This window comes from Pleuronectes platessa, chromosome 17, assembly GCF_947347685.1.
Source record: "Pleuronectes platessa chromosome 17, fPlePla1.1, whole genome shotgun sequence".
In the NCBI taxonomy this organism is placed as follows: domain Eukaryota; kingdom Metazoa; phylum Chordata; class Actinopteri; order Pleuronectiformes; family Pleuronectidae; genus Pleuronectes; species Pleuronectes platessa.
This window is the reverse complement of record NC_070642.1, coordinates 19,943,097-19,957,177: the sequence shown is the minus strand read 5'-3', so window position 1 is coordinate 19,957,177 and position 14,081 is coordinate 19,943,097. Positions and strand designations below refer to the sequence as shown.

General features: G+C 47.4%; 1 protein-coding gene across 1 annotated transcript in view; it reads right to left on the bottom strand.

Moving 5' to 3' along the window:
- Positions 1-13,678, bottom strand: part of jag2b (jagged canonical Notch ligand 2b) — a 38,601-nt gene extending 24,923 nt beyond the window's left edge. The window contains exons 1-2 of the mRNA XM_053445725.1: positions 13,213-13,678; positions 12,290-12,604 (exon numbers count right to left, since the gene is read on the bottom strand). Coding sequence (XP_053301700.1) covers positions 12,290-12,604; positions 13,213-13,290 — 393 coding nt within the window. The 5' untranslated portion in view covers positions 13,291-13,678. The remainder of the gene's footprint in view (positions 1-12,289; positions 12,605-13,212) is intronic.
- Between the last annotated feature and the right edge of the window lie 403 nt (positions 13,679-14,081).

Here is a 14,081-nt window from a genome sequence, read left to right as displayed (position 1 = left end):
TGTCTGGCTGTGGGTGGTGGCGGGAGGGAGGGGAGGGGAGTGTTATTGTGGAAGACCACGGGTGACAAGGGAAGGGAATGGAAGATGATGGGACAGAGGTGAGCTCAGGGGCTCGGGTCAGAGACTGGACGACGGGTGGTGCAGCTGCGTGAGGCTGTAGCTGCCAGCAGGACGTGAGATGCCGGAGTGAGGCTGGGGTGGAGGAGATGTTTGAGAGTAGACCGGCTAGAGGAGAGGGGGATTTTGGGGTTCAGGCACCGGGAGGCGGTGGACGGTAACTCGGGCTGCCGTTTGCCGGACGCTCCGCCAACCCGTCCAACCGTAGACGCACAACAGATGCAGCCTCAGAGATGGATTATTTGACATGAACGTGGATCATCCCACGATGTGTAGCTCGGCTTCTGACCTTTCCACCCATCTCCCCTCCCCCCGCCACAAAAGGGTGGGCTGGCTGCCCCAGACTGAGCATGTGAGTGTGTGTGTGTGTGTGTGTGTGTGTGCGTATGCCAATCCACACAAGTAGAACTACAATTGGCCTAAAGACGGGTGATGTCGATCTTAGGGAAGCTGTGCGGGACTATGCAAGTGTCGCAGTCAAGTCTCAACCACAGACCAAAGAAAGAGCAGGTGCCCGAACTGTGACCCCGACCTCTGGGTTTACCCAAAAGCCAGGCCTGCTCGCATGCCTCCATGTTGTAAATGTTTGGTTAAATAGTCCCCCGAGTCAGTGTGTGTTGGGCTTGAGCAAAGCCACGGACTTGTCTGGTTTCCCACAGACCATCCCAGTCTGTGATTAGCTGGATTAAGTGACAGCTGCCCAAATGGATGGAACAAGATAGGTGGATGGGCAGGGGGATAAAGGGGAGAAGTGGGGGAGGGAAGGGGGAAAGGCTACTGAACAAAGACCCTTGTCCCAACACCGTAACTCACCCCCATCCCAATCAAAACCATTGTCCACGAAGAGACACAGTCAGCACGAGGACAATTAGTGTCAGCATGTGTGCAACTGAGCCTGGGCAGGACGGTTGCATGGCTAAAGTTTTTTAAAAAGAAAAGAAAAGAAAGGCAGACGGTGGTTCTCACAAAAGTCTTGAAATTACAAACTCTTTTTTTTAAAAAATAACTAATTTATTAACCTGACCTTTTAGTCAACACAACATACAACAACATTTCAGACGACTATAAGAGACAATGAAGAATCCTCCGTCAGTCAAATCTCCCAAAACCCAACCTGGCCCTTCCCCGAGTGGATTAGGGGATTTACTGAGAGAAATCCTAGTTTTCAAGTCGGGGAAGGAGGGCATGGTGACAAAAAAAATGTGTCAGATACTCTTGGAATCTGTTTTCCCAACATTATGTAACACTAAAGTGCCATCTTTGCATCACACAATGGTCCAAGCCCTCGTCCCTTTATTGAATCCAGGTAGGGTCAACCGAGTCTTCACAAAAGGCCATTCTTGTGGAGGCAGAGGAGGAGATAGTGGTGAGGTCTGGGGAGAGCCACAGGTGTAGGTTCCCACGCCACGAGGAGCGGCGGATGACTGAGTGGAAGGTGGCCATTGAAAAGAGAACCGACGGGGAACAGAGAGAGGTGGCGGTGGGAGAGTGGAAGCCGGGGCAGGTCGGGGTCACTAAGCATAGGATCTGCACGCTCCTTTTTCAAAAGAGGGGTCAGCGCTCTGCATGTGGGGCGACGTGAGTGTTTGCATCAGAAGAAAACCAAGAATGTGAGATCCAGGCCGGGTGGGTAATCCCATCAATAGAAGGGTGCATCTGCGTCGAGGAGCCGAGGCTTGAAAACCAGTATCTGCCCAGTCTTGGGCTGAGCTTGGGGATTTATTCCTAGTCGCTGTTTTACTATTTCTTTCATGCAATAACTATAAAAACCACAGATGAGCACTCCCAGTAAAAAGCGGCCAGTAACCTTGAGCTATTTCTGTTTCCCGTGTCATTGGGAGGTGACCTGAATGTCCAGCTCCCAGTTCCCAGCTCCTCCACAGGGATCTCTCCGCTGACGTCTCCTGATTTATTGCCCTCTGATGGGACATGAGGTCATCACGATTCATCCCGTGGCCAGTAATCACTGAGTGTAATCTTCATTAATCTGTGATGTCAATCCCAGCTTTTGGTTTTACTAGGGCTGGGTCTACACTGTTCCAGAGCGAGGGCACCAAGCTGTGTCGTCTCTGGACACAAAAGCACCGTCTTCCAACACAAATCTTAGAAATGACAGACAGAACTACACAGCGGTGCTCCATCACTCCTAATGGGGATTATTAGCTGCCTCAATATGAGGAATCAGAGGATGAATGATAGTCCAATGAAATCAATCAACCCTGAAATGCCCAGTTGCATATTACAATTAATTAAGACAAACTGGAAGAGAGGTCATTTGGTATAATTAACTACTAATGATACTGGGAGTCACAAAGCCTAGACACCCTCAGCCGGAGAGGCAAAGAGAGTTCAGGGGGTTTGAAGGTTCTACGTTCTCTAGATGAAAGAGGGGGAAATAAAAGCAAATGTGAACTGAAGCAGCCTCCCGTCACCTTTGGCCTGAGGATCGGACTATAACGTAAATCTCTCATGGTCCAGCTCCTCAATCTGTTCAGAGGCGAGGATCAAACATGTCCAGTGGCAAAATCCTTGCAAACGTGGTGATGATGTTGGCAGTGCGGGTCGTACGAGACCCATCCAGCTAGTTCGACTCTTTCTGACATCGAACTAATCGGTGCTGCGCTTCTCCGAGGATTCAAGGTAGACAAAACAGGAGTAGGATCAATGTGTGTACCTACATGAAGTCTTGGCACCTCTTCACAACCCGAAAGCTAGATCCTTAACTGACCAGTGTCCATTCCAAGTTTTCCAATTAATGTCAAAGCCAATCACAGTTTTTAGAGCCCCAGTAGTCAAACATCTTTTAAAGTATTGAAATACTTCCCAATAAGTAAAATAGTAGATTCCTCACATTTGAGAAGCGTGTACCAGTGAATATTTGACGTATTTACTTGACAAATGACAAGTACACTGTCTTAAGTGTTGTATTGATTGAGACGGGACCAACTCGGGCCCGTGAGCCAGACTCTCATTTGTGCTCCAGTCTAAACATAGACATCCTACTCACAGCGGCGGTTGTCACCAAGTGCCAAGTTAGTTTAACCTCATGTGGTTTTTTTCAATCTTCTATTACGGCACAATATTTACGTCCAGGTTTAGAACCTCACGTGTGGTGGTGGGACGCAGGTTACACACACGGTCACATCTCCGCTGCACACAAACACCACACAGTTTGCCAGAGTCCGGTGCCAAGAGATGTCACATTGATGACAAGGCATTTGGCCGGCTGGTGCGTACCGGTTGTGCACGCAGACGCACACAGACACACACACACACGGCCCATTGAGCATGCCGCTACTATGCCAACAGGGTCATTACCCATGCACTTCCAATACAACAAACCCCTCCCCTCCCAGTGCTAATTAACCAGCAGGATCCAGGACTACGCAACACAAACATCAACACATGCACATTTGCATAAAAATACCAGCGGACAACGTCAATTAAATGAAAGGCATATGAATTTATTAATGAATTTAAGCCTCTTGTCTGAAAGTACTGGTCTAACAAGGCTAGAAGTCACAAAAACAATGTGTGGTGACACATGTTAATACTCTGCACTTGTTGTAGTGTCACAGTCACGTCTGCAAAGAAGCATTCAATAACTTTAAGTTGAGAGTTGAGAGTTAAACCCCTCGGTTCTCGTGCACCCTCGGATATTTGTCAACGACTCCCTGAGGTGTTAATGTGCCTTCAGAAGTCACGGAGCCATTAGGGCAATAGAAACGCTTCAGAAATATTAACCAGGCTAATTCCTGATCCGAAGCAACAGGGCGCCAGACTGGAGAGCAATACAAGTCCCCGCCTCCAGCTGAGCGCCATTATCATTTCAAACAGGTTCAACAGTAAAGTGACAATTTAACTGCCCATGTAATGACGTGCTTTAATTACCCCCACAAGGAGCCTGCAGCACCTGCACACCATTCATTTAACAAGAGGCAGGGGATGCAGTGGGCCACAGCAACACACACGTACAGTGTGTTCCAGCTGATCAATGCAGAGCCACAACGGAAATACTCACAACCGCACAAACCTATTATGCAGATCTGTGTGGTACACGTTGTACTTATACCTGAGACGTCAGCCTCAAGCGAGACCTTGACAGTTCTTTATTTACTGAAGGATACAGTTGATATTCTGGATCTTTTCCTCCTTTGTTTACTTTACTTTATAAAGTGTTGTAAAGAGGATTTCTCTATCACAGGGTTTATCTTAAGTTGAGCAACATTAATATTATATTTACATGCTGCCTGTTTTCTACAGCTCTACCGTGCATATGCAGATTTCAGGGGTATCCCAGTGGTGGAGTGGTGACACAAGGCTGGAATGTCCCCAGTCTGAGTCCGACTGGGAGCCTCGGTCCCCGTCTCTGTCATATCCGGTCATCTCTCTTCTGCCAACCATTTAACAGAAGCCATGCAATGCCCCGAACACATGGTTCCAACACACTTGGCACCGAGCACAACATTCATTCCGGCCTCAGTCGGTGGAGCAGGTGGAGCGTGTGTCACACGCGTTACGTGACTTCAGACTCGAGAGAGATTAATCAAGCAGGTTTCTTTGGCGTGCGTACGACTGCACCCACAGGAATACCTGCAGCATCATAACACAAGGACTCTTTGTTTTTTTCCTTTAACAAATGAGACACACAATCAATTTCAATACACAGAGTTTGGAGTAATCGTCAATACGTGCAGATTCAGGTTGTGCAAAAGCAGGAAAATGTTTTACTTCTACTGGTTTTTCACATTCTGGCTTTGATTGCTGAGAATATCAAAGCAGGCTCCACAGTCAATTACATGTCAACCACTAGAGGCATTGGTTTAATAACAACAATAAAACAAACTCCAGAAATGTATCAGGAAAAGTGACAAGATACCAGCCAGTAAGGAAACTGATGATATTATTATAGCTACTGATAAACTAAACCCAACTTAGAACATGCACTGGTCTCAATGAAACCAACCAATTTGAATGTTGGTTTTAAACATTCAAAAGTGATGAGGCCACTCGGTCCATGTGAGGATCCAACCTGGACATGAGTAATGAGAGTATTCTAATTCACTGTGGCTGCAGGTTGCAAGCAAGGACTTCAGCATATCCACGTTTCATGGTGAACAGGTTTCGTTGGAAGCCGGATTCTTAGATTTTGATGGTTTGAGACACAGTTCTGGACTCACAGCTTTGTAAGTGAAGTAGGTAAGGAGGACAGCACCAGAGGGAAACTGGGGCATCTCGACCCAGACGGAAACACACGTCCAAAATTAGAAGAAACGCCACTGGACCCGAGAACTCTAAATCTGGAGAGCTGAAAACAGATCACTTCAGTAAGAGAAGAGGCTTCAAATGAAGAAGGAGCCGAAAAGCTGTCGTTTCCTCTCTGTACACACGGTGTCTGATTTGAAATCACAGAAAGACGACAAATAAGGTGGAGACATTCATCACCACACAGATCAGTCTATGGTTCAGATTGTAGTGAGAGTTCAGTCTCCACAGGTTTCTACAGGGAAGCTGTGCAGACAAACACACACAGCAACTCTGTTAATGAGCAACACAACAACACACACGTCTGTAGGCAACAGAGCAGAAGGTACACAATGTGCCATGTCTGAATGGGAACAGAACTTTCTCTCCTACTACTTGTTTGCAACAAATATATTGTGAATTCAACAGGATCTTTTTTTTTTTTTTTGCCGATTTTAAATTTTAAATGCAAGCCTGTGGTTAAACATGAAGGCACATGGAAAATAATACGGACTGTCAAGTTATGAATCTGCATGTTATTGTTCGTTTGGAGACGAGAAGCAAAAAAAAATCTTCAACTGTGCCAGACTAAGAGATTAAATATAAACCCCTTAAAGTGAAACTAATCCAGAAATCCTGAAAGATCTTATCATCTAATCTAAGGCACATAGATAGATGTGTTACTCATGTCTTTGCTCTCAGTTCCAAGAAACCACAACATGATGTGGAAGGATGTTTCCCTCAGACACTGTAATCCAGCCGGGTTGTAACTGTCCCACAGTGTGAAGCTGCAGATCAGGACAGATCTCCACATCCACTGCAGCGAGAGCCACGTGCAAACTCATTCATTTATTTATCAACAGCAGCATTTCAAACAGAGATCACTCCATCCAGACCAGGTCTCAGCACAGCAACAGAAACAGTCTCTGTCCAGACTAACACATGACCATTCACATAGGCCAGTGTGAACAGGAAGCAGATTAACAACCGAAGTGATGCAGCAAACTAAATCTTCCTCTGGATTTACAGTCACTGCTCAGGGTTTTGATTTTATTTTGTAGTAACTCCCAGCGGACACTCTTCCACAGGCCTGCATCACCAGAGGGCTTTTATTTTGAAACAGCAGCACATCCCCTGAATACCAATTTGCCGTGTGATGCCGTTATGACCGGATATTTTTGGATCTTTACTGCACAGCGAAGCTTCTCTGCAGCACATAAAAAGGACGAGGGGGTGAAACCGTGCACTCACGCCCTCGTGCACGTCTCAGTCAAAGCTGCCACTTCACCTCTGGAGTCCGGCCCCGACTGACTAATTGCAAAATCAATACAGAGCGGAGCTGCATCACAGGTGAGGCCCCTGTGTGAGTGGCTTTAAAACCAGACTCACTGGGACCAGTGGAGGGAGGATGGGGGGAGGGAGGCGAGAGATAATTGTTTACTGGAGGCCTATGTGGCCGTCTCCTAGCAACAGCTCTGACAAGCTCCGTATCAGGTGTGGCTAACCATGTGAGTGTGTGTGTGAGTGTTAGTGTGTGTTAGTGTGTGTGTTAGTGTGTGTGTGTGCACCCAAAATATAGCTAGTGCTTTAATTGCAGTCTCTAAGAGAGATGAGGAGAGAGGGTGGGGGTTAATGCACAGAATCAAAATGTTTGAATAGACCACCACTAAAGCCCATGTCCTGTGTCTTCAATATCAAGCACTTTAATGTATCCGTATAGTGCAGAAGGAATCGTGCCAAGTAAAAATAAAAGAAATGAGTGTAGATCTGATCTCATTCTATCATCAATACAAACTGCAAACTTTAATAAGTGGAAAGAAACGCAGCCAGTCGACCTCTTCCATGATTCCCACAGAGTATAAACACCTACGCTTAGAGCTGAAGAAAAACATACTGGAGAAGATAAGAGGGTGTGTATTTTTCAGTGTTGATATTGATCAGGGATTCCAAAACAGAAAAAGCTCGGGGGCTAGTGTTCTCTGTTCGTGCTTCACCAAAAAGTAGCATCAAAATGATACGGGGGAATATTTTCATCTTCTCAAGCACAGAAATGTGGATGCACCGAAATTCAGCTCATTCAGATGCTCAGGCTAAAAGACAATGAGACCCTGTTAGGAACATTTTGTCCACACACCTTTCCTTTCAAGCCAGACGACTCCTCACAAGTCATCATATGCCAGTTACTGAGCTTCCCTCTTTCATTAAGAGTAAAGGTTTCAAATACGAAGCTTAATTATCAAACAGCGTCAGAAATCCCAAATGCCTGGAATCTGCAAATGCAGCTGCAACCTTTTGAAACCTGGATATGAACCCGTCTCCATTTCTCTGGTTGTTCCTCGAACAAACACTACAGGTCATAATGTTTGTACAACAGAGTGAAACACATTAATCCTTGAGTGTGTGTGTTCATTCCATGTCTCTGAATTAAATAGACCGGAAAACTGGGTGTGAATGGGACACCACCCTTGACCTGTGTGGTCCCGATAACCCGCCCTGAAAAGGACTTAATACCACTTTTCTTGACTTGTGTGCATAAAAGAAATAGTCATGCACATCGATGCTTGACAGTAGCACAAAAAGAAATCTGACAGCCACACGCCGCGCGCTCTGCGTTTGACGTACGCACGACCGGAGCTGCGAGCCAAAAACCATTCACATAGTTTGGGTCGGTTCCAGGAAAAACGATTTCCAGCAGGTCCGTGCAGATTATCTTGTTAAAAATGTGAATGAGGTCGTTTTGCACATCCCACTTTTGACATGATCAGCTTCAAGCGGCTGAAGAGAGGCCACGAGCAGCACACACACACTTCACCCCCTCATCATCTTTACACTCTAACAGCTGGGCACTGGAAACTTGAGGTCAATATCTTCAGCTGCTCAAGATTCAAACGCTTGAAGCTGCTGGACGCGGTCGGTACTGACTACACGCGTCCATTCACCGGCTCAGTGACAACGCAGGTCGGACACACATCCAGGTTGAGAGCGGATACAGTTACAGGCATCGAACGGACGTCCGGCTGATGCAGCAGGGGGAGGGGGGGACGGCAGAGAAATTCCACCGGCAAATGTCATTAGTGATCAAATGGAAGTAAGACACGTCTCCCTCTCTCTCTCTCCTGAAGTGCACACACAGCACGGAAAGAAAACTGAAACTCAATCAGACGCAGCAAACGAGGCCTTAACTCAGTCAGACGGCTGCTTCATGTCTGACGTCCACAAAAGATCTTTATTAGAATTAAAACAAATCAAATAACAACGTGAAGAGAGAGAGTGTTGGTTTAGTGATTTTCACGTCAGGGTCGTAATAATAATAACCCAGTGTTCACGAACTGTTCAACTCCAACCAACAGCTAACAAGCTTCAGGTGGACATACTGGTGCTATTAGTAAAGACTCTATTAGCTATTACTCTACAGTCAGATCTCAGGAGGTGGAGACCAAACATGGAGCTAAAACAGAGTGTTTTCAGGGACTCATCTTCGTTTTCAGACATGACCTTTCAACTCAATGAAACTGCAGTCCCATCAGTCATAGTCTTCCCAGTAAAAACATCCCTAGGCTGGAAAATTCTGGAATAGACAAAAGTGAATTGAACTGACGGTCTACAGATCCTCATAAGGTGAGAAATCATCATCCAGTATCCATTTACTATAGATTACTGAGTGTGGCCAGAGCTCAGACGTGACAGTAACATACAGATTCATCTTTACTTGCTTTACATGCCAGACCTGACAAATCACCGACATACTCCCAAACAATGGATAAGCATCATGCAACCAGCCATTATCGACTGTGTCAGCATGGTGTGATGATGACTGGAGGGAGAGGAGGCTCTGATCTCCGTCTCTTCACAGAAGCTGCTCCACTTCCCAGAAACGACCGGATGATATCCACTGTTACACATCGACTGCGCTGCACTAAACCAGCAGAGGAGAGGGGCACTTTGAGAAATGGCTTTAATCCCAACTCCCAACAACAGAAAGCATCAAAAAGGTAATTTTCCACTACTGGGGATCTAATGGTTAATTTGAAAATCACCATTTTTGTAGGAAATGGTTCAATATGAGGGACGTAGACGCTGGTAAGTGTTGCACCGGGTTTGGTTGAGCCGATATTTATGTAAATATTTCTTTTGGGGATGCTGACTGAACCCAGATCTGTCTTCAACCTGCACACACTTGCACAGACAAGATGCCATTCATGCCATAGCTGTGTCAGCTCCTTTACACAAATGATGCGTGGATTGCATGACTCAGGACGGATCAGAAAAAGGACACTCCTCGCATTTCAGGACCATTCCTGCATGAACTTTCATTTTTCAGGAGGGGGGGGGAGGGTTGATTCAGACGCCGGGCTGGAGATGACAGAATGGTCCATCCCCTCGTTGGGTGTCCGCGGGCAGCCGGCCAGGCGACGCAGCCAAGAGTACACTGCATCTTTGTTTCTCCAGTGAGGAAAGCGACAACGCCGCCACTGCAAGTGACCCCGCAGGCCCGCCGTGACATCTGGCACCGGGAGAGTGCACCGCTATCAGCCAGCGCCACTTAGCAGAAAGACAACACACCAGAATAGCCCTCTTCACCTCCGCCTCGAGGTGTCGGTAAGTGCTTCGAGTGAGAGACGCCCAGGGCTTCATACAGCCGGTGATGGTGGGTGCTTTATATGCACGTAGCTTTTAAAAAAACTACCCAGGGTAGGACACAGAAAATTGGGTTTGCTCAGGTGGTAAACGCGCAACCCCCCCCCCACACCACCACCACCACCACCACCACCTGATGGTCTCAACAATAGCGTCCCACATTAAACATATGGCCTTTACTGTGTGAAATCGCACCTTTGCCTTTTTGCCCTGAGGCTTGAAAACCCTTAGTAAGAGCCGGTTGTTAATTCACTAAAGCGACTCTCAGCTGCAGGGAACCCTGAAATCATTAAACGCACAAAGACGGAGGCTGAATCACACATTTGATGCCTTCAACACAAAAAAGGGACAAAAAACGTAGGTTCCTTGTTTTTTGAAAGATCTCACAATGAGCTGCTGATTATTAGTTTCATCTCATTTCAACAGATTTGGACTTTTATCTTTTACATTTCAATTCATTTCCCAAAAGCCGATCATGGAGATACTTCACTTGCGACTACATTTCGAAAATGAAAAAGGCACATATTCTGTTTCTACAGCCCATTGTTCAAACTAAAGAGAACTTCCTTCATTTGATCATAACTCAACTTCCACTGCAGCAAAAAGTCTGAATCAAACACAAGCTGCGATTTGAACAATGACACAGACGGAAGCTATTTACAGTAAGTTCGTTCGAATCAAGGAGGAACAAAGGCTAAAGCCAACAAACAGCTCAGAGTGTGTTGAGCACAACACTACAGCGTTGTTCTTCCTCCCTGCCTGCACACCTTATTCACACGCCTAATCCGTCAGCTATCACTCATCTGCTGTAAAACAAGATTAATTGCCAGGGGCCACCAGGGGCCTCCTGGCACCCACAGCAGGGGTGGAAGCAGTGGGGTGGAAGGGGTGTTAAAACCAGTCAGCAGTACACACACACACACACACACACAGACACACTGCCCCCGGGGCATCGAACACTTCGGCTGAACACGTCTTTTTCACGCTCGCACAATAATGTCACTCAATCATGATTATATCAGGGAGTTAATTGGAGCATCCGTCCAGGCCGGGCCCGCGGACACAGCACATGCTCCTGAGTCACACCAGGCGACAATGGAGGTGTGCCCCCCCCCCCCCCCCCCCCTTTCAGCCCAGTTCCCATTCTGCCGAAAACCAAACCACGCACTTCCACATTAAGTTGAATCTTACTTTAGCTTCCTCTGCCATTTCCCCCCCCTGACTCATCCCACAGTAACCAGCAGCTTGGTCCTGTCCTACCAGCTGAAGTCTGAACAAACCGAATATCACTTGATGGATTCTGTAGAGATGAAGTTACCCTGATGAATTAGAGCTCTGCCATAACGGTTTTATCCACAGGAGAAGTAAGCGTAGTCCCCCCCCCCCCCCCTGCCCCTGGAGGGTCCACATATCAAAAGCATTTCCCCCTGTCTAACGACCCCATCACGGCCCTGGCAGGTGCAAGCTGGAGGATTGGAACAAAGCCAGCGCTCGTATATCAAGGCGACTTTAAAAGATGACCCAGATGACACCGTGGAGCACTGTAGCTGCAACCGGACCCCGGTGGAGCACGCAATCATTTAGCCGTGATGTGTGTCAATTCTCGTAAAGGACGGGACCCTGCCAAGAGAGGACCACCCCCCCCCCCACCCAATCCCTTCATTAAATAAGGGTCCATCCTCACACAGGGACCCCAAAGGTAAATTTGGCCCCAAAGTTGGTTTGGTTCTATGTAAAACTGGAACTTTACAAACAGGTTCTTTCTGTCGAGAACTTCCTCCGACACAACAATCAGTCCGTTCATTGATTAATCGCTCAAAAGAAGAATCATCTGCTATATTTTGGCCATAAATTGATAGACAAAATCATTTTTCAAGATGTAATGTGACCGAATTTGATGTCTCCAGGTTCTCACATGTGAAAATGTACAACTTTTGATCATTTCAAGTGAGTAAATTGAATATTTCGGGGGGTTTGGGACAATCGATGAGTCAAAACCACACGTTAGTTGACACGATCTTGTACTTTGGGGTTCTGGTTGTGAGCTTTCTGGTGTTTTATCAATCAAACCTTGTTGCATTAAAGGATTTAATGTTGAGGAACTTATTTTGAGTGGATGAACTTTTCTCCATAGGAGTGTACTTCAGTCAAAGGAAGCAGAATGTGACTCATTAGATGTTGATGTTGTTTCTGAACACATGCACCAAGTTGTGACCCCTTCTACCCCCCCTGTGGTTCCCAAACCAGCTTCTCCTAAGAAGACAAGGGTCTCAGAGACATGTCCACTCACCGGCCACGCGAACTGGAAGGGGATCAAAATCCTGCCGGGCTCGTCGCCTCTGTTCGCGTTGCTCCTCTTAAAAGAAAACATATTTCCACCGAGAACTTGCGTAGATCCAGATCCGAAGGTGCAGGCGCCGCTGGTGGTGACCTCCATCTGGTACTCCTTCAGGCACACGCGGAAGTACGTGTCGCACTCGTCGCGGGTGCAGCGCAGGTCCTGGGCGCCCCGGGATCCGTCGCAGCACTCCCCGTCCGCCAGCTCCCCGTTCACGTTCTGCACGGAGATCAGCTGCAGCTCGAAATAACCGGTTGAATGGGACACCTGCAGGGACACACGCCGGGTTAGAAGACAGGGAATCAGACATGCAGGAGGGTGGATGTGTGTGGGGGGGTGTTAGGGCTGCTTGAACCGGTGCGTAAAGACAAGTGGCGTCGGAACCCAACATTTGGCGCATGTTAAAAAATGTGCCCAAATAATGTGCTGCATCATGAATGGAGCACGTGACAGGGGACACTTTGCAGCATGGGGGGGTGTTGTCTCCTTCTTCTTCTTCGTCTTCTTCTTCTTTCCAGCAGCAGGAACGACCCAAATTGAAACCACAACTTGTTCCAATCTGCGCACATCATCATCTGGGGGGTGAGAACCCAACATGGAGAGGCGCCTGTCTCGAGCCCTGTCACCGGGACTCGATCACACGCTGCCCAACTGACGGCGACGCGATGCAATTATCGATGAATGCGCCTCGCGTCGGGCCCACGCCCACCCAACTTTTGACATTGAAAAACACGTTTAATTGATTTCTATAAAAAAAAATTAAAATTGGGGTTGGTTGGTCTTTTTTTTTTTTTTTTTTTTTACGCGCGGCAGGAATCACGCATCCTTCACGAGGCTGGATCACTGAGGAGAAATAAACAAGAGGCGAAGCTCACCTCCGTCCATAGCGTCAGCAGCAGCAGGCACCCTGTGATCGGGAAGCGGCTCCTGGTCCCGGTGCGGTGGTTCCACATGCCTCCGGTGGATCAGAGTGACATGAGGGGGGGGGGGGAGAAGAAGAAGCGGGGAGAAACACACGACCCGGCGACGAGTTCCTCTCTCTCCTGACATGCAAGAACGCACGATTGTTCACATGCGCGTTTTTTTTCCTCCGCCGTGTGCGTCCCGGATTTCACCGAGCCATTATATGCGTGTGTGTAGGCGCGTGTGTGTGTGTGTGTGTCTGTGTGTGTGTGAGGTGGAGGGAGGGAGAGAGAGAGAGGATTGCAGCGCAGTGTGACGGTCCATGCACAGAGGATCCCTCCGTCAAATCTCTCCACACAGCAACTGAGATGTTTCGTAGCCACAGCCTGAGGAGGAGAGGATGTCTGATTTGATTGGCAGCCACGCAAACCACTTACAAATTGGCCTGCGGGCAGTCTCTGAGCCAACCGGATTAAGGGGCGGACAATAGTATAATAACCCCCCCCTCTCCTCCTCCTCCTCCTCCTCCTCCACCACCACCACCTCCTCCTCCACCCTCCTCTTCCTCCTCCTCCCAAAAACTTGAATTATGCTGCCTCTGTACCATTGAGCTTCATTTGAACAGTGCAGACAAAGCGTCTTTAATTAAAACGCACCCACAGATATGATCAGCTCCTTCTTTAGACATGAGAACCTGTGTTGGGTTTAAATTCCACTTTGTGTTCAGCACAAAGACAAAAGATGGAGGATCTTTTCTTTTGTGTGTGTTTTATTATCTATAAAACACAACTTTTAAAACCACTCCTGACACGTGATTATACTTTATATTCAATTAACAGTG